At 35.8% G+C, this 26967-nt stretch overlaps 1 protein-coding gene across 1 annotated transcript in view; it reads right to left on the bottom strand.

The window, feature by feature from the left end:
• Positions 1 to 5678: 5678 nt before the first annotated feature.
• LOC104901220 (187-kDa microtubule-associated protein AIR9) overlaps positions 5679 to 26967 on the bottom strand; it is a 69350-nt gene continuing 48061 nt past the window's right edge. The window contains 9 exon segments of the mRNA XM_048634377.2: positions 5679 to 6067; positions 8412 to 8543; positions 8624 to 8656; positions 10437 to 10495; positions 11460 to 11591; positions 12363 to 12518; positions 21817 to 21998; positions 23642 to 23780; positions 25128 to 25201. Of these exon segments, the coding sequence (XP_048490334.2) occupies positions 5891 to 6067; positions 8412 to 8543; positions 8624 to 8656; positions 10437 to 10495; positions 11460 to 11591; positions 12363 to 12518; positions 21817 to 21998; positions 23642 to 23780; positions 25128 to 25201 (1084 nt within the window). The 3' untranslated portion in view covers positions 5679 to 5890.

Genomic DNA, 26967 nt, shown 5'->3' with positions numbered 1-26967 from the left:
GCATGTCTTGGATTGAGCTTATGTTGGCCATTGATGTATTTTAGAGCTTGGTGATCCGAATGCAACACGAATTGTCTTGTTCTCAAATAATGAGTCCAATGCTCCAAAGATTGAACCATGGCATAGAACTCCTTGTCATAAGTGTTGTAGTTGAGTCTTGAATTACTAAGCTTCTCACTAAAGTAGGCAATGGGACGCCCACCTTGAGTAAGAACAGCTCCAATTCCAACTCCACTTGCATCGCATTCAACCTTGAACACTTGATTGAAATCTGGAATGGCTAGGATAGGTGTTTCACTTAGCTTGTTTTTAAGAGCCTCAAAAGCTTCTTGGGATGCTGGCGTCCAAGTGAAGGACCCTTTCTTGATGCACTCGGTTAATGGAGCTAACAAAGTGCTAAAATCTTTGACGAACCTTTTGTAAAATGAAGCTAAACCATGAAAACTTCTACCTCCGTGATTCTTAGGCGTAGCATGATTTGATTGCCTCCACCTTGGCTTCATCCATAGCTTCCATTTTTGGAGATAATGAATCCCAAAAACGAAACTCAGAGTGAAAAACCCGCACTTCTCCATTTTGGCATATAGCTTCTTTTTCCTTAATTTGAGAAAACCTTCCTCAAATGTTGCAAATGTTCCTGTTCATCTTTACTATACACAAGAATATCACAAATAGACACAACAATAGTCCAACGAAGGGCCTCAATACCTCGTGCATAAGCCTCATGAATGTGCTAGGAGCATTAGTTAAACCAAAGAGCATCACACGCCATTCAAATAAGCCTCCCTTTGTTTTAAACGCTGTCTTCCATTCATCACCTTCTTTAATTCTGATTTGGTGATAACCGCTTCTTAAATTAATTTTAGAAAAGATTTTGGAACCATGTAGCTCATCTAACAAATCGTCAAGTCTAGGAATAGGATACCTATACTTAACTGTGATATTGTTAATGGCTCTACAATCAACACACATTCTCATAGTTCCATCTTTCTTTGGCACTAAAAGAACCGGTACATCACGTGAACTTAAACTCTCTTTCACGAATCTTTTAGCTAAAAGTTCACTCACTTGCTTTTCGTAACACTTTAGCTTCTTGAGGATTACATCTATAAGCTGGTTTGTTTGGTAATGGGGCAACAGGAATAAGGTCAATTTGGTGTTCAATTCCCCTAAGAGGTGGTAAACCTTTCGGTAAATCATTAGGGAAAACGTCCCTAAATTCATTTACTAATGGTTTCACTCTTTCATGAATTTCAGTTACAACTAATTCATTTTCATCCAAAAATAACAACAAATACATAGTCTTCCCTTTTTCAATGGCTTTTTTAATTTGTGGTTTAGAAAGGATTAAGGTCTTTTTGGTGCTGGTTTGCTGTTTAGAGGTAGGTTCGACTTTTTTTGTGGTGTTGGTGTATGTGTTTGGTTTAGAGGGTTGAAGAACAATCTTTTTAGAACTATGCATAAAAGAATAAGTGTTAGTTTTTCCATTATGAATTGTTTCTTTATCGGATTGCCAAGGCCTTCCTAATAACAAATGACATGCATGCATAGGTAATACATCACACAACACTTCATCTTTGTAAGAATCACCGAAGGAAAAGCTAATTAAAGCTTGTTTAGTTACCTCAACATTGCTGCCATCATTAAGCCAATGAAGCTTATATGGTTTTGGATGATTGAAAGTTGGATGGTTAAGCTTCTCCACCATGGTTGTAGATGCCACGTTGGTGCAGCTACCTCCATCAATGATCATAGAAAAGGCGCCCCTTAACAAGGCACTTTGTTTGAAAAATCTGGTCCCTTTGATTAGGAACCTCCTCCAATGCCTCTTTTGTGTGAAGAACTCTTCTTATAACAAGAGAAAGATGCTCTCCTTCAACTGGTCCAATGATCTCCTCCTCTTCCTCGTCACTTCCTTCTTGCTTAGCATCGACACCTCTGCATTTTCTTGGTTTTGAATGGATGCTTCAATGGTTTCAATGTCAATAAGAGTCATTACCCTCTTATTAGGACATTCAGCTTGGTAGTGACCATAGCCATGGCACTTGAAACACTTCACGTTGGATTTGTCACGTGAATCAGCCACCTTCTTCCCCTTCTCGACCACTTTGCTTGTATCCCCCTTTGGAGTGTAAGGAGAATTGGTCTTGAAGTAGCTAGGACCTCCTTTAGTAGTGTAAGAAGTCCTCTCTTTTGCACGCCCTTCTTCTTCTTTTCAGCTTGGTGTTTCTCCACTTTAAGAGCTAATTTGAAGAGCTCATCCAAAGTAGTGTATGGTTGCAGCTCCAACTTCCTTGAAATGCTCTTATCAAGACCACCAATAAAACGAGCCATAGTTTGCTCTTCACGTTCTTGCACATCCAGTTTCATCATGAGCTTTTCGAACTCATGAATGTATGTTTCAACATTCTTAGAACCTTGTTCTAAAGATGAAACTTAAGGGTATAGGTAGATGACAAGAATCTCTCCATCATAAGCTTTCTAAGCTTCTCCCAACTACACACCTTACTCTTTCTTTTTGGTTTCTAAGGAGCACTACATTCTCCCACCATAGAGATGCATCCCCTTAAGTTTTAGTACTTGCCACCTTGAAAGACTTCTCATCATCATAGCCTTTCAACTCAAAAATCCTATTACACCTAGTAACCCATTCCAAAAATGAATCTGGATTAAGGTTTCCATCAAATTCCGGAACATCTCGCTTGAGATCTTTAAATTCATCTCTAGGCCTAGGTGTTCTTCTCCTCTCAAAGGTACGTTCAAACTCCTCCCCACTAGTATCATAGCCTACTACATCTTCTTCATCCTCCCTCCTTGGAGTTCCACGCCTTCCCCTTACTTGAAGGTCTCTTAAATGGTTTAGAACATCTCTAATATGATCCGCGAGTTGTTCTATTTTGTTCTCCACTCCAACCAATCTAGCTTCTTCTAAAGTCATATTTCTCCTAAAGTTTGTGCCATGTCCTTCCTCTATCTAAAAGAAATAGCACAAACCCACCAAAAGGTTGGATATTTAGAGGTTTAACAGTTTTCGGTTTAGGCGTTTTTTGTAGTTAGCTGTTTAGGCTTTGTGTTTAGGCTTAGGGAATTAGTTTAAGAGGTGTTTAAGATGCTCTCAACCAACCTACAACTCTGATACCAAATGATACATATTGATAAAGCACATGAGAGCATTAGTTGAAAGAAGTTAAGATTCGGTTTTAAAAGAGCTAAAAGAAACTGACCCGGTTTGTTCTAAGACAAACAACCACCACTTTCACAACCCAACAACCACCAAACAAGGCTAAGACAAGGTGGAACAACTTGTCCTACAACCTACTTTACGTGCTTAGCTCTCACCTCAATGAATGACAAGCAAACAGCAAAGATTTTAGATAAACAAAACCAACCCGATTTTGGACAGAAAACACACTTGTTTTCAATTAGAGAGAACTCGCTGGATTTTCATTAATCAAAGCTTAAATTTTACAAGCAATCTGCTGACTATTTATAGTACAACATGTCAAAATTTCGTAGCCAAGAAAGATCTACAAATACTAATTAAATAAGCTAAAAGTTGGAAGAGCTGCTGAACCCGGTTTTAGGACCTTTCTCCATGTTTCTGCCTATATCTCATGATTAGCTTATCCAATGGCCAGGAAACCAGTTGGATGGTTTCCTACACTTGAAGATATTTCCATCCATAGGTCACACGTCCCAAAATGTGGAGAAATGAATGCTATACATTGATTTTTCCTCCAGGCTTTTTCTCTTCTTTCTACACGCTCCCCAGCACCCTTTGTGGACTTTTCTTCAGGTTAAGGCAAGCAGCTGCATCATGCTATGATAAGAAATTAGCTTAAGCACATAGGTGACTAAGCACCTTACAAAAATTCAGAAGAAAATATTAACAAAAACGTTACAAAAGTTGTTCTAAAAGTCGACTAAACATCTAACAATGTTTAACTAACACTCTAGGACACTTAGAGCTAATTAAACTCAAAAGTCGACTAAACATCTAACAATGTTTAACTAACACTCTAGGACACTTAGAGCTAATTAAACTCAAAAGCTGAATTTCTAAAGCATTATTATCATTATTTACAAGAAGATTAGTAATAGGAATAATGGAGCTAGATGCTCCTGCATCAATAGTTTACGCCAAACATAATTTGCTGAGAAAGCAACATATGACATTCGAAATGATCTAAAAAGGAATTAAAAAAGAGACAAGTGACTAATGAAACGAAAAAATGGGGTATGTCCGAAAAAATGTAAAATCAACGCAAATTAAATTAAGAAATGAAAAAATATGAACATATATCAAAATTAAATATTCATATCTAACATACAACAAAAAACGAAATTTAAAAACTGAACCTAAAAAAAAAAACAGATCTAACAAACAAGAATGAAATTGCACTAAATATATTAAAGAAAAACACAAATCGCCAAAATCAAATCCTAGGCAAAAATGAACAAGCTAGCGGTTATTGTACTCATGAAAAAGCTAAGTGATGCATACGCATCTAGCTGCTCTAAGCCAACTAATCCAAAGTTTTTAATAAATTTATTTAATTATTAATTATGGTTTTGAGAATAAAAAAGGTTTTCAAGGGCTTAATTTGCCCTAATCCAGGTGATAATGAGCAAAAATAAGCACGACATAAGCTTAGGAACAAGGGCATATGTATCTGGAGATGAAGTTCTTTTTTGGCTAAACAAGATTCAGAGAGTTAATAGGAATTAATTAGCACTAATCTTGTTTAAGAATTGTTTAATTATCTTTAAGTAGCTCATTAATACTAAAATTGTTTTGAATTAGTTAATTAGTTTAGTTATATGTTTAAACGTGTAATGGCGCTAAGCTAGCAGCTACCCATCAAGGATGTAGAGGTGCTTGCTTGAAGTGCTTGATATTAAGTAGTGTTACTTACATTAAAACAAAGAGTTAGCACCAAAACAAAAAATTGCATAATTTTGACAAATATCAAGCTACGATATTCACTAGCAATCTTTGTGATGCTTTTCATGATGTAATGAAGCAAGAAGGTGAAGCAAGGAGGTTATACATGCTTAAATAGGTGTATGCAGCCAAGGGCCCAATTACACCATTTCCTAGCAAGGAAGGAAAGCTCCTTAATGGAGTGTTTTGTTTCACATCATTTTAGATGATGGAATTGCTGCTACATATGGTTGAAAAGATCTTCAAGTGTAAGATGCCCTCCAATAGATTTCATGGTAAAATTCGCATTCAGTCAAAAGTTATAGCCAAAGGAATGGAGAAAGGTCTTTTTATTCAAGATTCTAACAGTTTAGTCATCATTTAGGATATTTTAAATATATTTGTACTTCTTTTTTTTCTGTGATTTTTGGATATATTGTATTATAAATATTTTTCTAGTAGCTTGTAAAATTTTCAAGCTTGATTAATGAAAAACGTGAGAGTTCTCTCAATTTGAAAATAGGTGCATTTTCAATCCAAAATCGAAGAGAAACTTAACTTACACCCAACTCCCTAACGAAAGTAATTGAAGAATGTATTTAATTACATCCTCCTGTATGAACCCAAAAAAAGAATTTGACAAGCAATAAGCAAACTTGTACATGACTTCCGTTGACTATGACAAAGTATAACGATGATTTCCATACAAACAAGGAAACGGAATGAATAGAGACTGAACTTACACCCAACTCCCTAATCAAAAGTAATTGAAGAATGTATTTAATTACATTCTCTTGTATAAACCCAAAAAAAGAATTTGACAAGCCACAAGCAAAGTTGTACACGACTTCCGTTAACTATGACGAAGTATAGCAATGATTTCCATACAAACAAGGAAACGAAAGGGAAACCTCACTAACATTGATAAAATGACATTTTAAAGACATTCAAAAGGTGAATGAATTCCTATGTTTCTATTTTCAGCAAAGAATTTAGAGAGGTGCTGTTGAACTTTTGAGCTAATCCTCGGAGAACAAGCACAATGACATCCCTCAAGTGGCGTGTATGCACCATAATGTCTACTTCATTTTCACTGTCGACGACAACCCTCAATCGGTGTTGGTCATTGCGGAAAACCTCCACCTGATTAATAAGTACAACTGTTAATATCAACAAGTTTCTGACCAAAGAAAACTAATGAAAAATTGAGTTTGGGGATGGAACAATGCAGTATAAAGTTCTCGGTCCTTGATTTATCATAGTATGATAGAGTTTGTGAGAAAGCTTAAATGTATTGAAAGAGTTTACAACCTATTTATAGAACAACTATGACAATGAATAGAGGAAATAAAGATATTATGCTAATAATATTCTAGAGAATATGCTATACAAATTAAGAGATAATATCCTAAAGATACACATGATATCGTAAATATACTAGATTACAATAACTGAAATATTTGACTAAGATATGTACTATATGTATATCTTATAGTATATCTTCTATACGCCCCCACAAGATGGACGACCGGAGGGAAAGACCAATCTTGGAAGATAAACACGTGATAATAGATGCAGTAGAAGAAGTTGTCGGAGCGCTGCCACGGGTTTGAGCGACGACAGAGACGATGAGTAGAGCAAAGATAAAGGTGATGACTGTCCACTAATTGAAATAAGAAATAATTATAGGACGTTGGTGTGGGTGTCTTTGATGGGCAAAAAGATGACGGTGATTGGATTTGTGGGAAGGTGGACAAATGAGAAGAAGATGATAGCACTATTTAGTTGCAGCAGAATGTGGACAACAGAAGGGATATTAAGTTCCATGACCACATTAACATAGAGGAGGAGAAGAGAGAAAATGAGTTTGACATTGTATTGTGTTTTGCTTGCACATATTAAAAAGAGATTAGATGGGAAAAAATTGTGTTGCAGAGTGCAACGAGTAGTTTGTGAAAGTGGGGATTGATATGAAGGAATAAAGGAGACAAATTTTGTAGAAAAGGAAAGACAGAGAGAAAGGGCGCATTGCATTGTAATTCTACAAGAGGGTTTGGAGAGAGTTGAGTTGCTTAATGGGTGTTCTTCACAATTGTTGACACGTGAACCATTTATTGCAAAATTAAAATGAGGAATTATCGTATGGGAGAAAAAAAATATATGGGTTCCTTCACCACCATTAAAGGAGAGATAGAAAAATATAATGATGGTGACGGTTATTTAAAAGAGAATTTTATGGTTCTCCATCATGGTTTTGGAGAAGGAAATTTGTGTTTGGGAACACTTGGTAGACAAACTACGGGGTGTCAAAAAAGGGGTTGTTTCTCCGTAAAGGGTTTGGAGAAAAAAAGATGATAATTGGCATATCTTGGTATATGAAATACGGTGTGCCAAAAGAGTTGAGTGGAAGTGTGATTTTGGTTTGAAGCTTTCTGAGAATAAGTTTGATATGGTCACCATCATTTGTCGGCGTCGGCAAAAGGTTTTGATGGTGTAGCCATGATGAAGGAGGATGATGGTTGGTTTGGGAGTGATATTATCACTGCCGCCATTGAGGGAGGGAGATTAGGGAAGGGAAGCGTAGTTACGGATCAAAGCTCTTGATACCATGATAGAGTTTTGTGAGAAAGCTTAAATGATTGAAAGAGTTTACAACCTATTTATAGAACAACTATGACAATGAATAGAGGAAATAAAGATATTATGCTAATAATATTCTAGAGAATATGCTATACAAATTAAGAGATAATATCCTAAAGATAGTAAATTATCCTTATATCAGCATGACCTACGTCCGAAATTAGATTTATCACATAGATGACCCATTTCTGGAAACAAATGGCTGCAAATATTAATCTCAATCTGCATTTCTTTTAACTTTTGAGTGCCATTATGGCAAATATACCTCTCTTGGGGTTCATATAATACAGTGAGGTCACCTCAAATAATTTTCTCAGATCTAATAATACGACCTACTACGGTCATTGCCATCATGTAGGAAATTATCAATTAACTAACGCCATAGAGTTACTGACTATGTAGCATCAGCACACCACCATTACTTAACAAGAATATCTTCATAATCAAATTTCCACAGATTAGTGACTATTTTAACTCTGGTGAATCAGCTTTAATCATGCATAAGCAATTGCACTTCACCTGCTAGCAAGGATGTTATCGAGTAAGTCGCTTAAACTAGAGAAATACAGACATATCTGCCAGCACGTTGCTGTCTGTCTCAGTCTTTAAGATATAGTTAATAAATTAGTATTTTCAAGAATAATTGTCCATCATGAGAGGATTGTATTGCCACATGGTGCAACAGTTGCACTGGAAATCCTCCGTTCTCAAAATTTGGAGTGGAAACATGGGAACAAAAAAGGACAACAGTTCAATACTCATGTATTATCAAGTGAGAGAACAAGCAGAAGGCAATAATACTATAATTGATTAAATTTGATATATAGTCTAGCAGAGTATTGCTTACATGGAATGGGGGGGCATAAGTGCCACGCATTTCAGTAGTCGGAAAAGAAGTTTTGGAACCAGGCTTCACAACTTTGACTCTCTTTCTGTTAATTTCCAAAATTCTCCTCTCAAGACCCCCAGTATCCAGAATCTGAGAAGTAAGAGATGTAAGGCAATTTTTCATCGTAATTTAGAAACACAAAAAAACTCGAGTGGCAAAAAGTAGGCGACCTTTTTGGATGATGGAGCCTTGTTGCATATTACCTGTGGTAAGCGGCAAAAGTCATTAAGCTGAACTTGAAAATACTCTAAAAGGTTTGCATGCCAATATTAATCATATAATCACATTGGCATCGTCATTGAAGCAAAGTATCATGTCCATTTCCAATGAAAGTGAAAGATTTACTGTTCATACTTCATAGACATTTGGATAGTAATGGACTTAATTACATGGCTCAGTAATGTGCCTACACTTCGTATTCATTGTGGCTTAGCAGCTCATCATTGTGTATTGAACTGGGTCAACTGGAAACAGGCTCTGTACTATGGTACAGGAAACAGGCAAGTCACACAAGGCTAAGGGCATAGAGTGGTGTCCTACAATCTCTTCGTTCTAGATACTTTTGCACATATTATACCTACATATAAGGGAACATGCTGTGCTACTGTCATATGCATCAACAACCTAAAAGGTTCGAAGGAACACACACTTTTAAAATGTCAAAAACTCTTAGAGATGTACTCCCTCCGTTTCCTAAAAATCTTCCCTCTTTCCGTTTAAGTGCATTTCCAAAAGATCTTCCCTCTTTTACTTTATTCCTTATTTGGAAAAAAATTCTCCTTTTTACCCTCTCATGTCCCTATCATATGGTCCACCATTACATTATTAATTCAATTTTACTCCCTTTTACTCTCCTACTTTAACCTCTTTTTATTTATTTATTTACCTTAACCCCTTTCTCTCTCCTACTTTACCCACCCCACACAAATTAATTCTCATTGGTATTTGTAGTAATAGTAACAAGGAAGATCTTTATGAAACGGAGGTAGTAAAACAAAGTAGAAAATTTGGAAGAATAATTAGCTAAAAAGAAATTTAAAATACTTTTGAAGAGATTACGGAAGCATAAACATAATTCAATTATTACTACACTTGTTATATTTAGTTGCTTTGGTTGTACCTGATCGGAACCAAATTTAAAATTACGCTACTGCCTCTGTACTTTTTGTTCTTTCCACATCTTCAGCGTGTAATTTTTTTCTTCTTCCGACTTATATTTTTCCTCTCTCTGCAACTAACCCTTACTCATTGGTTTCTTCCCAAAAGAAAATGGGAAGAACATACGAATACAAGGTAGTAGTTAATTACATAAAATTAATTAGGATTTTAGATTAATTAGGAGAAATATATATAAAGAATAGTTAACTGCAAAAATTGATGTAGGCAGCAGTATGAAGTAAGAATAGCTCACTCTGACCTTTCTGAAGTAGAATATCTACAAGGGATTAGGGTTTTTTGCAAGTCTCTAGGCTATCTAAGAGCTCATGGACGCAACTCCGAATACCTAAGATGATATAAATCATGATACAGACTTAAAATACAAAGGCTACCTTACTACGATTATATTGTTCATTTCTTCCAGTACACAATAAGCACTTTTAGAAGGCTCAGAAATTTGCAAATGAAAGAGCGATTAAATAGAATTGTTCCAGACACAAGTAAAGTCGCTTCGTAGACCAGCAAGGTGCATATTCTATTTTTGGGACTTCTCAACACTTCATTTGTTTACAGGAGCCAAAATCAATAATATGCATATGCTCAAAGTTGAAGCAAGGAAAACGGTGAGAAAAGATGATTCTGATCACCCACGTAAAAAATGACCAAAACCAGTAAAAAGAATCATGGGCTGATAAGTCATGCATGATCTTATCTACAGAAGACAAGTGTGATCAGAAAGAAACATTAATAGAAGCCTAGAGATCATTAGTTGTCTTCTGAATTATTATCAGAACAAGATTCATAATAAATGATCACCATATATACCTCAAACTTCACAGAACCAAGGTCAAGCTTTTTCTTCACTTCTTCAAGAACATCAGGTTCTACAAGTAGCCAACAGAAAAGCATCAAGTCAGATCATAGGTGTTACACATGGCCACATTGATCTTTATTATACAAGTAAATAGTATTGACACTGAACATCTAGTGAGGGAAACTATTAACATCTGGAGAGGGGGAAAAGAGAATGGTTGGAGTCCAATTTGGAACTGATGTGATCACAAATCAGAATGCCAGCAAAGGGAGACATCATAATCTCATGATAGCCATATGAAATGTAACAAAACTAACTGAGAAAGGAGGCAACATGGCATAAAAACATGATGAATGCTTGGTGTAAAAAAGACTTAAGAATTAAGATTTGGCTTACATGGTTATGCTATTCTACTTAGGATGGGTTTCACATGTTTTAAGCTATTTGGGGTCCTTTTGTAATAGTTAGTTCAAGTAGAAGAAAGATTTCACATGTGACTACTTGTTGGAAAGCTCTGAAAGTCTACAAAAACTTCCAATTGGTTTCGTAGCCAAACAATTATGCAATCAAGAGATATAGCCGAAATGGTAAAGGTGTGCTGATCAGCAACTTGAAAAAAACCAATTTTCTCTTGTATTTCTTTGCTTAGTTTATTACTTGAGGTGCTGAACTTTGTACTATATATAGCCAAGAGCTGTTAGGTTGTAAGGTGTATGCTGTTGTTGAATGAAATAGCGAGCTTTGAGCTTGGTATAGAATTGTTAACTCTAAAGTGCACTAGACTGCAATCTTGTGTGAATCTTGAACCGCGATTTCAAGAACCTCTCCAAACCAAGATTGGGGAGCCTATCCTTTATTGTTTTCTTTAATTAATGTCCACTAAACACAAAAACTAAAAGAGTCGTGAGTTGTGACGTAATTATACATCAATGCTGTTCTGTATGAGTCACATACTAGGAAAAAGATGCTGAAAACCAAACAAGAGCAGACTATTTCAGAAATATATTCTGAATATCGTTGTGCAGAAGTTTTACCAACTGCTATTGGCTCTGTTGAAGCTGAGACAGGCTTTCCCTCAACTCCATCTTCTCTTACTGGAGTGTATACTGCTACTAGGCGGTATCCCACATCATCAACACTAGCTTCATACATCCTTCCCATTTCTCCTACAATATCAAACATCATAAGGTTCTAATAATCATATATTTATATTTGACAAGAATCATAGACAAAAAATTGATGAACACTGCATACACAGATCAGAAAAATGCATATGATGCATTCCCAGTATTATGAACTATAGTATCCATAGAGCAGCAACAATGCAAACAATTGTCGCAGATTTGAAAAAGCCTCTCTAAATCTTTCGATGATCATGATACGAAATTTATCACAGTTCAGCTCTGTATAGTATTTTGCAGTCAACTTTCCACTGATTTTCTAGATAGCATAATAGCCCCCCAACCAAACTGTACGGTTTTCAGCATGGATATATGATTATATCTCAACAATAACATATCTTGCTAAAGTTTAAGTTAGGGCACTCAAGTGCAACATTGCCGACAACTTTATCCCGCTGCTCCTAGTAAGTTTGTCGCCAATATTTACCATAATATTTTGAAACCTTTACCAGTGCCTTAACTGTCAAATTAATCCCATACAATATCTGAAGTGTTGAATAAACACCTAAAATCCAGTTCTGAATAAACGAAAACTATCAGCATATTCAGCACTATCGCTATTTATGTTTAAAATGCTGTATTGCCAAAACCAATGTCATGTGACTACAATGAGCTATACAGTGTTAGCTAGATGAGTTAGATGTATGCATTAGATGTATGCATACAGGCAAAACAAATGGCAGAATACAATGAGTAAAGTATTATGATAGATAACAGAGCTCATAGAGACACATAGAGGAGCTCTGAAGATTATACCAGGTATAGAGATGAGATCAGGACTGCCAACCATGGATCTAAGCCATTGTATTCTACTTTTGCCTTCTTTGCCTCCACTATAAGCTCCTCGGATAGCATACAAATTAGTGTGAAATCCTCTTCCCTCAATCTCCAGTTTATCTATTCTAGCGATTCCTGAAAATATGCAGAATTAATTTGGATAGAACTGACTTAAACATACAATTTGTAAAATATTATGACTCAGCTAAAGATTCAATGCATCAATGAATAGCAGCCACTTCAAGCAAGTAAAGATAAATAGAATCTGAATTGTACTCATCAACTAAGGAAAAATAATCGCAAGAAATTTGGACATGTACTGCAATAAATAAAGCTTGCAGAGAAAGAGTGCCTTCATATCGCTTATCATACATTTGAGTAGCTCACAAAGAAAAAGTGACAAGAAAAAAAACTACAGATATTGGTTATTTCAAGCAAAATAATAAAAGAACAATGAATAAAGCAGATTACTGTTATGAGACCGAAGAGCAACTGTCTTTACTATGCACACAAAGATTAAAAAGCAGAAACATATGGGAAAAAATGGCATGCTTTATGTAAATGCTAAAATCACAATCAATAAATAGAAACAGAAAACTATGCGTAACATCAGGATTTTGGAAGCAGTGTCATACTAATCTTATAGACAACTTCATTATTTCGGCTTCTCTGTAGACAAAAGGAAACTTTACTTTCTGTCTGTACATTACATATCCATGCAAAAAACTACACGAGCTTCTTATGAATATTAAACTATAACAGCCAAAGTATAGATCTTGTGACGTGAACCCTTGCTGAATTTAGGAACTTACATGGTTTTAGCTTCATCATAAAGTGAGGATTCTACATGTCAGTTTATTTTAGTTACTATAAGGGGTAATTTTAAGCGTATAACTTGTTTAGTTAAACTTTGGGCTTTGTTTTGTTATTAAGGAGTCGGGTTCAAATAGTTAATTGCTTTGCTTGACTGCTAATTCACCTATTTGTTAGTTGAGTTGGGAGGCAAGCAAGTGCATTAGGGGATCAAGGAAGGCCGTCTATAAGTTTGCTCACCAATAACTCCTTCACACTTACTAAGGCAATATAATCTCAGTATAATACCCACATCACTTTGTTAGGGAGTATTGAATATTGACAAGCTGTTGGTTTTTTTTTACAGATTTTCTAAAGTCGCTGTTAGATAACAGAATAAAAGAAATAGTTATAGTCTATTTTTAGGCAGGAAAAGTTCTTATACTTTCTTTGTATTCAGTTTAACTCAGCTATACATAGCATAGCTATAGTTTGTAATCACTACGAAATTAAGCAATGATAATCTCTCTCTCTAAACATTTCTTCTATCTTTCTCTTATCGCTCTTATCTCTTATTTCTCTCTTCGCTCCACATCTCTATTTCTGTTTCTAGACTAAATTCTTTCATATTAGACTAGCAGGAGCTTAGCTTCCTGCTACTGATTACTATATTCTAAGAGTATTTCAGACAGAATAAGCTACTCAAAAGAGATAGAAGAGAAAGATAAGAGTTCAGACAGAAGAGAGAAAGAGAGAGAGATAGAGAGGAATAGGAGGGAACAAGTGTTTGACTAAACCGTCGATTACAAACTCAGCTAGTATATATAGGTATCCTTTACATGTAACTGAAACACCCATATTTTCAGCAAGTTAGTTAGAAGCAACTAACAGAAATTGGTGCCAAACTTAACTAACTTTCAACAAGTTAGTTTATAAATAGTAGTTTGACCCATATCATACTTATCGTGTCAAAACAAGGCCGCATAGTATCATACCGCCAGTGTCGTAAAGGTTTTCAAATCAACCGAACCGATATTACCCACATCGTAATGGTGTAAAAAAAACTGCATTTGAGGCAGGTTCTAGGGATATCTCATGGTTTAAGCCGATATCTGGCGGTACAACAACCGCATTATCCCCGTTCCCCCATGAAAAAGACTAGACCTCAAGTCTAGCACTACAAGAAAAATTATGCAACAAATGTAGGAAACTGTGAAATGAACTCAGAAGCAATTTCCTAGGTAGCTTCATATGACGGAAAATCTTTCCAATGCACTAAGGGTGCGTTTTCTTCACCTTTATAAATTAAGTTTCAGGTCAAATAAGTTAAGTTTAATTCAGATAAGTTCAGTTCAGTTCAGATAAGTTCCAATCAGGTTCAATTAGGGCAATAAGTTCCAATCAGGTCTAATAAGGTCCAATAAGTTCCAATCAGGTGCAATAAGTTCCAATCAGGTCTAATAAGCTCCAATAAGTTTCAATGAGGTGCAATAAGTTCCAATTAGGTCTAATCAGGTCCAATAAGTTCCAATAAGGTCCAAATTGTCGATGATCAATAAGCATTTGTATTATTGTCCATTATTTTATTACTCATATCACTATTAGCTGATGATGTTATTATTAGAATTTTAAATGAAGTACCACAGTGATTATATCATATTATACTTGTATAATTGTCTATTATTTTATTAAATGTTTGTATTATTGTCTATTATTTTATTATTCATATTACTATTAGCTAATATGCTATTATTAATTTTTTTTAATTGAAGAACCACAATGTATAATATTATACTTGTATTATTGTCTATTGTTTTATTATTCATATTACTATTAAGAAGACTATTAGATATAATAGTGGTGAAAGTTGTGTATAGGCAGGTATATAAATAATATATTTTTAAAAAAAATTTGTCTATCATAAGAGATAATTAATAATAATAATTTTTTTAAAAGGCAAATTTTAATAATTATTATTTCATAATAAATTTTGAGAGATAATATTTACGTTAGGGGTAATATTTATATTATAACTCATCAAATTTTTTTGTCTAATAAGGTCAAATAAGTTCCAATTAGGTGCAATAAGGTCTAATAAGTTTCAATCAGGTCCAATAATGTCTAATAAGTTTCAATCAAGTCCAATAAGATCTAATAAGTTCCAATCAAGTCAATAAGTTAATCAGGTTCAATAAGTTCCAATAAGTTGAATCAGGTCCAATCAGGTCTAATAAGTTTATTTTAGGTCCAATAAGTTCAGTTCAGGAAAGTTCAGGGTGAAGAGACCGCACCCTAAATATTGCAGCTAATCTTGGACCTGGACTTTGACTATTCTTTAAGCTAAAACAACAACACGTAGGAGCTTGGCCTTGGAACCATGAAGGAATATGTTTTGTTACCGGAAGAGGACCTGGAAGCTTTTCAATTGAGAAACATGGAATACTTTATGTATTTTGGCTTCAGTAGGTAACTTCGTAACTTCAATCTGTAGGCAACCTTCCTAGTGTCTAAGATTTGAAAAGGCCCATAGTACTTAGGATTGAGCTTCTGATTACTCCTATGCTTAAGAGTCACTTGCATTTAGGGTTGCAATTTCAGCCAAACCCAATCACCAACCTCAAAACTTCTCTCTGACTAAATGTCACCTAGTTTTTTCATTCTAGCTCGAGCTAAATGAAATTTAACCAAGGCAATCATGGCTTCTCTTCTCACCAAGCTTCTATCTACTTCATCATTTGATGAATCTCTAGCCAACTAAGGTAGATGCACAGGAGGAGCTTGGTTATAAACAACTTCATAGGGTGTAAGTTGGATAGGAGTACGAAAGTGGATACTGTACCACCATCTGGTAACCACATACACCAATCGTTTGGTGAATCCCCACACATACATCTCAAATAGGTTTCTAAACACCTATTCACCACTTTAATTTGTCCATCTGTCTCACGTTGATAAGTAGAAGACATAAGGAATTTAGTACCATGAAGAGGGAATAAGCCTTTCGAGAAATTACTAAGAGGAAAACGGAATCATTGTCACTAACAAAAGACTTGGGCCAACCATGTAGCTTGAACACATTATCTAAGTAAGACCGAGCCACCTGTACTGTAAATGGATGGCTCAATGCCATGAACTGGGCAGCCTTACTAAATCTACCTACCACCACAAAAATGAAGTCCATTGAAATGTCTACCCACACTTCTATAGGTAAAGGTTGTAGAAGGCTTGGTTTAGCTGCATTTTCAATTTTCATATTTAGATGCTTGAGAAATTGTACAATCCTTGACAAACCGCTTCACACTCTTTGTCATACATTTCCAATAGAAAGTTCCTTCATATTTCTCTGCCAGCATGGCCAACACTCTCTGTCAGCATGGCCAACACTCTCTGTCAGCATGGCCACTTTCAGGATGAGAATGTTGCCATAAAAGTATCTTAGCCTTGAGTGTAGGATCTAGACCTACCACAATCTTGGCATCTTTTCTAAGCAAGCCATCCACCAATGTATACCCAAAAACTTGACCTCTTGTTGTAACCGATCAATAATGACACTCAAGAATTGATCTTGATGATAACTAGCTTGGATGAGTGAACTCAAATTAGATGAAATGAGAGAAATTGCCATACACAAAATTTCAGTAACTCTTGACAATGCATCAGCTGCTCAATATTCCTTCCAACACTTGTATTGAGTTTCATAATTGAAACCCATAAGTTTCGAAAGGTGTTGATATTTTTTGTTGTAGTAGCCACTTTAAGCTCTTTTGAGCACTTTTAATCACAAATTGATTACTCATCAAATACTGCCCCCACTTTTGCACTCAAAAAACTATGGCCAAGAGCTCTTTTTCATACACAGATACAGACCGCCATCTAGGACCCAATTCCATATTTGGATGCATCTGTTTCAACAACAAACACTTTGTTAAAATTAGGAACAGCTAATACTAGTGCTGTAGTCAAAGCTAATTTTAAAGCTTCTAATGCTTGTTGAGCATCTCTGTGAAAAGCTCCTTTCTTGAGTAAATTTGTTAAAGGCTTGCTAATGAATGCAAAACCTTATACAAATTTCCTATAGTACCCTGCCAAACCGAGGAAGCTACGCATATCCTTCACAGTAGTAGGTGTAGGCCAACTAGCTATTGCTGCAACATTGTGAGGATCTGTTTCTACACCTTTGCTGGAAATAAAATGGCCTAGGTAGTCAACTCTGTCGGTAGCAAATGTACATTTGCTAACCTTGATCTACATCTAATTTTTTTCCATGAGAGCAAAGACCTCTTCTGAATGTGTCCAATGATCTTCCAACGTACCGCTATACACTAAAATATCATCAAAAAATTCAAGGACACTTTTCTTTAGTAAAGGTTTCAAAATCTGGTTCATCCACTCGTGAAAAAAAGTTGGTGCATTTGTCAAGCCAAATGCCATGACTAAGAATTCATAGTGACCTGTGTTGTTTTAAACACATCTCCGTCATGCATTCTAAGCTGATGATAACCGGCTCTAAGGTCCAGTTTAGTAAACACATCCCCATCATGCAATTTTTTCTTTTACTCAGTATGAGAATGAAGTGTTTTGGAAGTATTATCATAATCTTGGTCATTTTATTGGTCCTAATCATGGAATTGAACTGTGGGATATGTGCCTAGTGATTTATGATGGGTTAAATGAAGAAACAGGGATGGTGGTAGAATCTATGTGTAATGGAGGATTTCTTTTCCAATTACCTTATTATTGTTGGGATTTAATTGTGTGGTTAGGTAGGGATACTTATGAGTGGGAGATGCCTTCATCTGCTCTTTCATCCCAAAGTTACATGACACTACCCCCTTATTTGTCTAATTGTCACTCTACTTTTCATGATTTTTCTTCGTGCTATGTGACATTAATAGATGGTTTTGACCCCTCTTCCCAATTTGAATGTCAATCTGCTCAGAATTCTAGCCCCAATTCATTTATTTATGATGATAATGAGGGGTGGATAATAAATGAGAGTTATAATGATGATAACTAATCCGCCCATTAATGATTTAATTAAGACTTTCCTTATCTTGTAAATGACTTTCCTAGTCATATTAGGTTATTGAATATTATTGAGGTTAGGTTTTCATTCTTTTTCTCTCTCTCTCTCCCTATCTCACGTCATTTTGATATTTTTTAGGTTTTAGTTTTAGTTTTCTTCTCCTCTTTTTTCTAGTTGAAAACCCTAGTTTTTTTATTCTTCTTCATATATTCATGAATTTTATTAGTTTCTTTTGTTGATTTCTTCAATTATGTTTTCTTTTATAGTTTTAGATTTCATTATTTATTTCATGATAGAATAGTTTTATTTCTAGGGTTTGGTTTATCTAGGGTCCCTAGTTCACAGTTGCTATTAATGGCTATTTCAGTCATTTCATCATATTGGATGCTCTTATTAAAGTGAGCTATCATTTGGATTATAATTTAGTCCATATCATTGAAGAGCTTTAAGATATGCCTAGTTTTGTTGGCTTTACTTTGAAGTCACTTTTGCTCATGAAGAAAGGAAGAATAGTGTTAGGCCCTGATGAAGATTCGAGACTCAAACTGATAACATGGCAACTTGGCAACATTCTACACCAAAAGGAGGCCATTCAGGTAGAGATGTGACTTTCAAAAGACTTAAAACTATCTTTTACTAGAAAGGAATACATTTGGCAGTCAAAAGCTTTAATTAGAACTTGCGAAATTTGTCAATCTTCAAAATATGACAATGCTGAAAACCTGGACTATTACAACATTTGCCTATTCCTCAAGAAGTTTCGATTGATGTGAGCATTGATTTTATCACATTATTGCCTAACTCACATGGTAAAAACTGTGATATTCGTAGTTATAGATAGGCTGAGTAATTATGATATTTAATAGCACCATCTCCTCCTTTTACTGCATTAGAAGTAGCTCAAGCTTATCTTGACAATGTGTTCAAACTTCATGGTTGGCCAAGAAGTATCGTCAGTGAGACCCTATTTCTCTAAGTAAATTTGGGAAAGGGTAGACAGATGGACATAATGAAGTAGTGAATAGGTGTCTTGAAACATACTTAAAATGTATGTCTGGTGACTCTCCCAAAGTCTTGAGCCTATGGTTATCCTTAGCAGAATGGTCGTACAACACCCATTTCCATTCAGCTATTCAGTTAACTCCATTTGAGGTCGTTTATATTTTATAACGAGCCTCCAGCTCTTCACTTAACCTACTTGGCTGCAGAATCCAAGATTGTAGCAGTTGATAGAAGTTTATTGAAAAGAGAGTTAATGATCCAAACTCTTAAATACCACTTGACAGGGGCTCAAGCTAGGATGAAAACACAAGCTGACAAGCACAAGTCTGATAGAGAATTTCAAGTTGGTGATTGGGTATGGCTTAAACTACAGGCTTATAGGCAGCAGACTCTTCAGCACAGATCCAACCAAAAGTTGGGCAGTTGGCTCCTAAACACTTTGGTCCTTTACAAGTCATGGCTAAGATTGGAAAAGTAGCTTATAAGTTGTCTTTACCTGAAGATGCTCAAATTCATGATAGTTTTCATGTTTCCCAGTTGAAGAAATTTTATGGTACTTTCCCTGCTGCTGCTCACATACCCCCATAGTTCCAAGGTCAACCTGATTCTATAATTCTCACTCCGAAGCCCACCTTGACTATGAGTTTTGTTAAACAGAAAAATCATGTTGTTACTCAACTGGTGCAATGGGATGGTTTTGAAGCTCATGAAGCTTCCTGGGAAAATGCTGAAGATTTTGTCATTTTGAAGCTAAGTATCCCACTTCTGTTGTATCCTAAAGACTTGCGACAAGTCTTTTTCAAGGGGGGCAGTATGTTAGAGGACAGAATGAAAGAAATAGTTAAAGTCTATTTTTAGGCGGGAAAAGTTGTTATAACAGAATTCTGTTTATTCTTTGGCTTTGTATTCAGTTTAGCTCAAGCTATATATAGCATAGCTGTAGTTTGTAATCACTACGAAATTAAGCAATGATAATCTCTCACTAAACATTTCTTCTATCTTTCTCTCTATTTCTCTTATCTCTCTTATCTCTTATTTCTCTCTTCTCTCTACATCTCTATTTCTGTTTTGGGACTATATTCTTTCATATTGGACTAGCAGGAGCTCTTGTCCTGCAACAGACACAAACACTTTCTAAAAATTTGTGTTTAATCTTATTGTTTGAGATTAACCAGAAACCCTCAACCTGTCCTTTTTTCAATATGCAAACTTTATAACACAAGGTTCTGAACAGAGTATAAGTTTCAGATTTTTCACATTAAAACATGCAGTTTTCAGGATCTGATCTTTGATTCAAGAAACCTGACCTTCCAAAAGCATCACCAATAAGGGTGTTGCATCTGTATCGTGTTGTGTCTATTTATTTTCCCTTTCTTTTTAGGTAGGAATAATTGCTTCTAATAAGCTAACCTTTGCCTCATCTGCCAAAAATAAATCGACCTTTTCATTATCCAGAAATAAGTCAACTTTGCTATCATTTAAGTCAAAAATAGGTTGAATGATTTTTTAACCTGTTGGTTACCTCTTATCAAGTCACTACTACAATTATTGTTAATTATAATTATTGTTATTTATTACTATCATTATTATTAGTAATTTTTATTAGGATTAATTGCTTCTCACCCACTGCTGAACCACCGACCACCACCCACTGCTGAACCACCGACCACCACCCACTGCTGAACCACCGACCACCACCCAATGCACTAGGCCACAACCCACTGCCTCAACCAGCCACAACCACCACCCACTGCCTCAACCAGCCACAACCACCACCCACTGCCTCACCAACCATCACACCACCACTAACACCACCCAGATCTAATTAAACCACAACCCCACCCCCACCGCAATAACCCAACAACCAAATCCTGAACCTAGCCCCGGCTAACCACCGAGCCTCACCCGCCGCAAACCACCGAACCATCCAGCAGTACCACTAATCAACTTAACTCAACCCACCACTACCGTCATACCACCAAAACACCCACACCTAACCTGACCAATCCCACCACAGTCACCACTCCAGATCCGGAACACCCACCCAACCCAAAACATGACCCTAAAAGCCAAAACCCCAAAATCGTTAACCCACCGTCCTCCACCCCAAAACCAGCCACCTAACCACCCACCCAAAACCATAAAAACCACCAAAAAACTAGCTACAACCCGAATCCATAAATCCAACGTCAACTACCATACCCCCACTAACAAAACCCCGGAATCGAAAAGAAAAAAAGAGAGAGGGTGGGCAGCGACCGGCGACAGTAGGCGGCAACCCGGCGACGCAGACAATGGATTAGAGAGAGAAGATGATAAGAGAGAGAGGGGATTAGAGAGAGTCACAACATTCAAAGGTGAGAGAGAGATTTAAGGGGGTTGTGGGTAACACAGGTTATTGGTTACATAACCTGTTTAAAATCAATACCCCTAAAAGTTTAACTTATTTCTGGATAATCAGAAGGTTGACTTATTTTTGGCAAATGAGGGAAAGGTTAGCTTATTAGAAGCAATTATTCCTTTTAGGTATTATTAGTTGTTTTGAGAGGACTCCTTAAAAATTTATTTGTAATGTATAAGACCACGGAGAGGAGGGGCAAAAGGAGATTATACCTGGCAATATAGGAGTACTTTCAGTATATACAGGATCACTTGACCTTCCAAAGACATCAGTAACAATGCACTCACATCTCAGGTAACGATCAATGTCTTCAAAACACGATCTGTAAGAGCAGGAACTCTCTGAAGAATACATTTCCCAGGATCTGGCATCCCCAGAATCTGAAGAATAATACCTGCAGAAAGTGAGGATAGCAAGACGATAGAAAACATAAGCAACAAAAATCCGAATGAGATGTATAGAGCAAAACAAAATATGAGGATGCATAAATAAAATTTGAGAAAGGTCTATGACAGCGGGTGTAAAGAAAAGGTTGAAAGGGTAAAGGATATATAAATTGATGCAAAATAAGTCTAAATGAAAGTTAATGAACCCCTTATGTGTGATGAGCCAAAACCAAGCTCCTTCAACGACTCAATTCAAAGTGCGAAGCAAGCAATTTTCACGAGTTCAATATCCAGTTTAGCAATTAAGTTTGGACGTGACATTAAGAAGATCAAAGCAATAATGAAACAAGGAAGTTGCTTTTTGGGAATTGCAGATGATTTGCATAACTAACTTTAGCACATTCTTGATGAAGTGTGGGGAGAGAAGCGATTCATAATTACATATATCAGCTAGATTCGAAATATTGATGCATTCTGAACTCTGAAGTCACTTGAGATGTAATTGATGTATCTAGCTTCACATTTATTTAGTTTCATGGTAATGACATAGCACGAAGCTTAATAGTATTGTCTTCCAATCCTAAATAGTGACACTTTGCATGTCAACTTACTTAAAACCAACATTAGATCACTTCTGGCTCTATTCTCTCAATTCTGATTGGCAATTATGCACAACTGTAAGAAATGAGAGCAGCTGCTGCCAGTACCAACCTCTATACTCACTTGGCACTTGGCACTTGGCAGTCCCCATTCTTCCATAATATCTCTTGTTATTTTTATCAGAAATTTCTCTTTCAGGCATCCTTTTGTTTATTATGTTTTAAGAACACACTTTTGCATGAGTATGAGCTCAAAGCTATAATAATATGATGAGTTGAATGAATTCAAAAATGAGGGAATGATAGACATGAGTAATGACTTGCCTCATATGTGAATCGCTAAGTGAGGACTCGTTCAATGAATTTCAAAGATGAGGGGGTGACAGACATGAGCAATGACTTGCCCCAATTAGAGGAAAGAGGTATTTTCAGATATTACAGAAGAATCGCCTTTAGATATGACAAGGAGAGACGTGTTCAACATACTCCAAACCAAAGCCTTTGCTTTCAGGTTCTGCTACGAGAGCATTCCCTAATATGTCTTTATTGCTTTTTTGGGTTACTTACATGGTCTGACTCACGATGAGGTTTACATGTAACAAAAGAATATATCGTAATTTTAGGACTGGTTATGGGAATGTTGTTAAAGTCACTGAATCTCATTAGGAGAGTTAAGGAAGGTTAATTATATTTCTTAAGTCTGTTACTGGATACTAGTATTTCATTTTAAACTCTAGAATTGGGTGAAATCCATTGTTTGGATGACAAAGAACATGTAAACATGGAATTGGCCCAAATGATTTAGGGACAAGCAGAGAAAATTGATTTAAATTACTGGGCTGGAGCTACTCTTAGGCTTTTATCAGTTTTGGACGGAGCACTTAAATTACAGAATAACTAAATATTAAACTTTCGACCCCTACCCTTCAAATTGCTAAAGAATGTGGATACTTTTCCAAGCATTGAAGACTAAATTGTCAGATCGTCATTGTCCATCAAGTAAAGCTACACAAAGAATCTTACATATGCAAGGATACTTTTATAAAGCTCACCAGTGATACTTGACATCTTTCTTGTACTTGCTCCAAACTTTTTGTTGGCTCTCACTATTTGGAATGACTTCAACAGCAGTGAGCATTTCTCCTTCCATTGCTTTTCCAGTGAGGGCAACCATCTCAATTTTCAATAGTTCTAAGGTAGAAGGCAAGGAATTATCATTATGCAACTTTCTAGCCATTTTCAATAGTTCAAAGAAAGAAGAGAAGGAAAAGACACAATGTAGAATGCAAACTAGTGAAGGACATCTAGAAATATTAGAGTAAACAGATTTTTCAGTCAATACCCCTAAGTCTTTAGACAATTCACTATAATATCCTTGTCGCTTTCAGAATTAATCATATACCCTTGAATTATTCACAAATACATCTAATTGTTCTTACTATCAACTAAACGTTAGCGTACAGTTATTTTCTGTTAGTTTAAAACTTAGTTCATCATACACTTCTATATTAAACTTAATACACAATATACCCTTATTTTTATATTGATGAAAGATCATTATAACGTCTAGTTTCTCATATTGAAAGCTAGCGTTCATTTTTGTACATGGATACCATACAACAGCCCAAATAAAGCTCCAGAACTTCTTAGCTCGCTTTTATTAATTCTTTTGTTTTGGTCATGTGTTCACCCTCTAAAAGGATCTTCTCATCGAGTCCTAAATAGATATTGCACCTTGAGAAAATTTGCAAGATAAGAAGCTATTAGAAAACATTTAATCCACAAAGTCTTGCTTATAGGTGTGATGCAGATTAATAGGTGAGAAGTTTGTTTTTGAGTGCAAAATGTGAACTCATAACTAAAGCAAAAAAAAAAATCACATAAAAGGAATATGAAATTGTGAAATTCTATCAAGGGTGTTGCATTTTATGTACAAAATTGTAACAAAGAGGGAACAATTAGCTTACTCATGAAACACCAATTAATTTTAAAATAAGGGTATATTGATAGGGATATATGCTGAATTAAGTTTTTTACTAACAAAAAACTAACATAACACTCATGTTCAGTTGACGGTAACGCAATTGGATGTATTTTTTTGAAAACACGGGGATATATGGTGAATTTTGAAAATATCGTAAGTACACGGTGAATATTCCAAGAACTCTATGATATCATGTGAAAATTTTGTAGAATAACGTGCAGGGAAGAACATTTCACATATGATAATCCGTTTTCCTAAAAATGTATTTCTTTAAGAAGATTGGCCCTGCAAATGAAAAAATATATTACATTTCAGTTAAAATGGATTACTTGTTGGCTAATTAGAATTAATTCAAAGTGTTCTCACGTTCTCATAAAAGGGTTGTTTTCACATAAACCAAACCCTATATAATTGTTTTCACATTCTCATAATAGATATATATATCTCTATCCCATTTTGGACTGCCACAAGAGACGAGATCCTAATAGTTTGAGATGAAATGCAAAACTAATTTATTACATAGGGCAATGAAAGTTCTTCAGGAACACTCTTACCAGGCAGAATAATGTCTGTTGGATCAGAGAGCCTGAGTTCTCCAACAACTGAATCTGAACGAACTGGTGTGTATCTGTAGCTCAGATCAACAAACTGGTCAGGGACCACTAACATAACCAACCACATACGAAATGCAATGGATAATAAATGATTTTACATAGAGGTCCTCTTGTTTTCATAAAGAAAAGAGAGTTAAATGCACTACCTAGTACGCAAATGATTCTACTAATCACTTCACACTTTTTATCTTACTACAGCATTTTAAAACAGAATTTTTTTGCCACATTTACCTTTGGTTAGAGACAACCTACATTGTTCTCCTTGACCGAGATAGGAGAGGAAGGAATGTCCAGTTATTGTAACGCATTTGTGAAAAGGCAACTTAACGTAACATGAAGAAAAAAATCCAAAACTTTCTTGACATGCAATTTTAAACATGAATCCCCAAGTGTTTTCTTTTCTTTCCTTTCCTTTTCCTTGATCTTTAGATCGAGAAAAAGAAGTATCATTATGAATAAGAAAAATACGTATGTATTAGTTTAAAGCAAACCAAAACCAAAAGCATAGATCGGTGTGTATGCCTTCCAATAAGAGTCGGATTAAGTAGCCCATTGTTATAAAGCCGGTATGAACCACAGAGGACAAAGAAACTGGAGAAACAAGCTGGAAAACGAGGAAAGATTTTGAATCGATGAGCTCAAAGGTCCTCTGAACACAACTCAACAGGATTCTGATTCTATTCACTCAAACGTCCAGTCATGAACATCAACCTGTAGGGTTATCTCTTTTTACCACTAGCCAAGAAGGGAAATTACTACCCTCATCTTTCAACAAGTAATAAAAGTGGTTACTTTGGCAATGAAAAAGGTTACTCTTAACGTAATGCGGTAACAGTTTATAACAAACAAATTATGGTTAAATTTACATCTTTCCTGTTCAGTCACCATTTTTTCCAATTATAGGTTACCCATTTAGAGTAAAAAGTTACCTAAAGTCAGCTAAAGCTTAAGTTACCCTATTTCTTTAAGCTATCGCCCTCATTAATTTTAAAGTTACCCTTTTTTCTTACGTCCCCATTGATTAGCAAAAAGGTTTAAGGATAGGCTTTTAATTTCCTCTTGGAGATTGACATTTGTTTGTATGTAGCCCTATAGTAAAAAGTGAGATTTTCTTCCATCTAAGGGCGTGCCTGGTTTCCATTTAACAATTAAGAGGGTATAATTTAGGGGGTTGATTATTACAGAGGAATATTTTAGGGGTGAAATTTTTCTTTTTATGTAGTTTGGGATCATTCATAGGGTACTAATTGCTCCAGCTGTTGCTCCCTCCTTGTCTTCCTTCCTCTGTTTTCTGGTCACAACAAAGTATTTGCTGGAGACAGAGGGCTTTCGAGGAGGTCGGTTAGAGGCAGTACCAACTTTTGCCGGAGAAAGAGAGGGTAATTATTACCCTAGGGGGGATGTCGGTAAATATTACCCTCAATTTGGGAGTAATGGGTGCCCCCATGTCATTTTCACCCTCAAACCATACCCAGAAAAATTTCAGAATTTATCACCCATGAATCTTTCCCCTCCTATCTCCCTTGATCCAGCTTGCCCTAATATGTAAAAGTAACCCATAGTAACCCTTATCTCATTAACAGTAACCTCTTTAGTAACCCTTATCTCATTAACATTAACCTCTTTATTGACCCTTATCTCATCAACAGTAACCCGACAGGCGGATTACTCTGTTCTTTTTTTTAGCTTTTATATTAATTCTTTTCCCAGTCGGTTTATGTGTGTACGTATTTAGTTGATCTGAAAAATCCAAAGAGTGGCCGGTCTGAAAATGAGGATC

Source organism: Beta vulgaris, chromosome 8 (assembly GCF_026745355.1).
Source record: "Beta vulgaris subsp. vulgaris cultivar EL10 chromosome 8, EL10.2, whole genome shotgun sequence".
Lineage (NCBI taxonomy): Eukaryota > Viridiplantae > Streptophyta > Magnoliopsida > Caryophyllales > Amaranthaceae > Beta > Beta vulgaris.
This window is presented reverse-complemented; position numbering and strand designations above follow the sequence as displayed.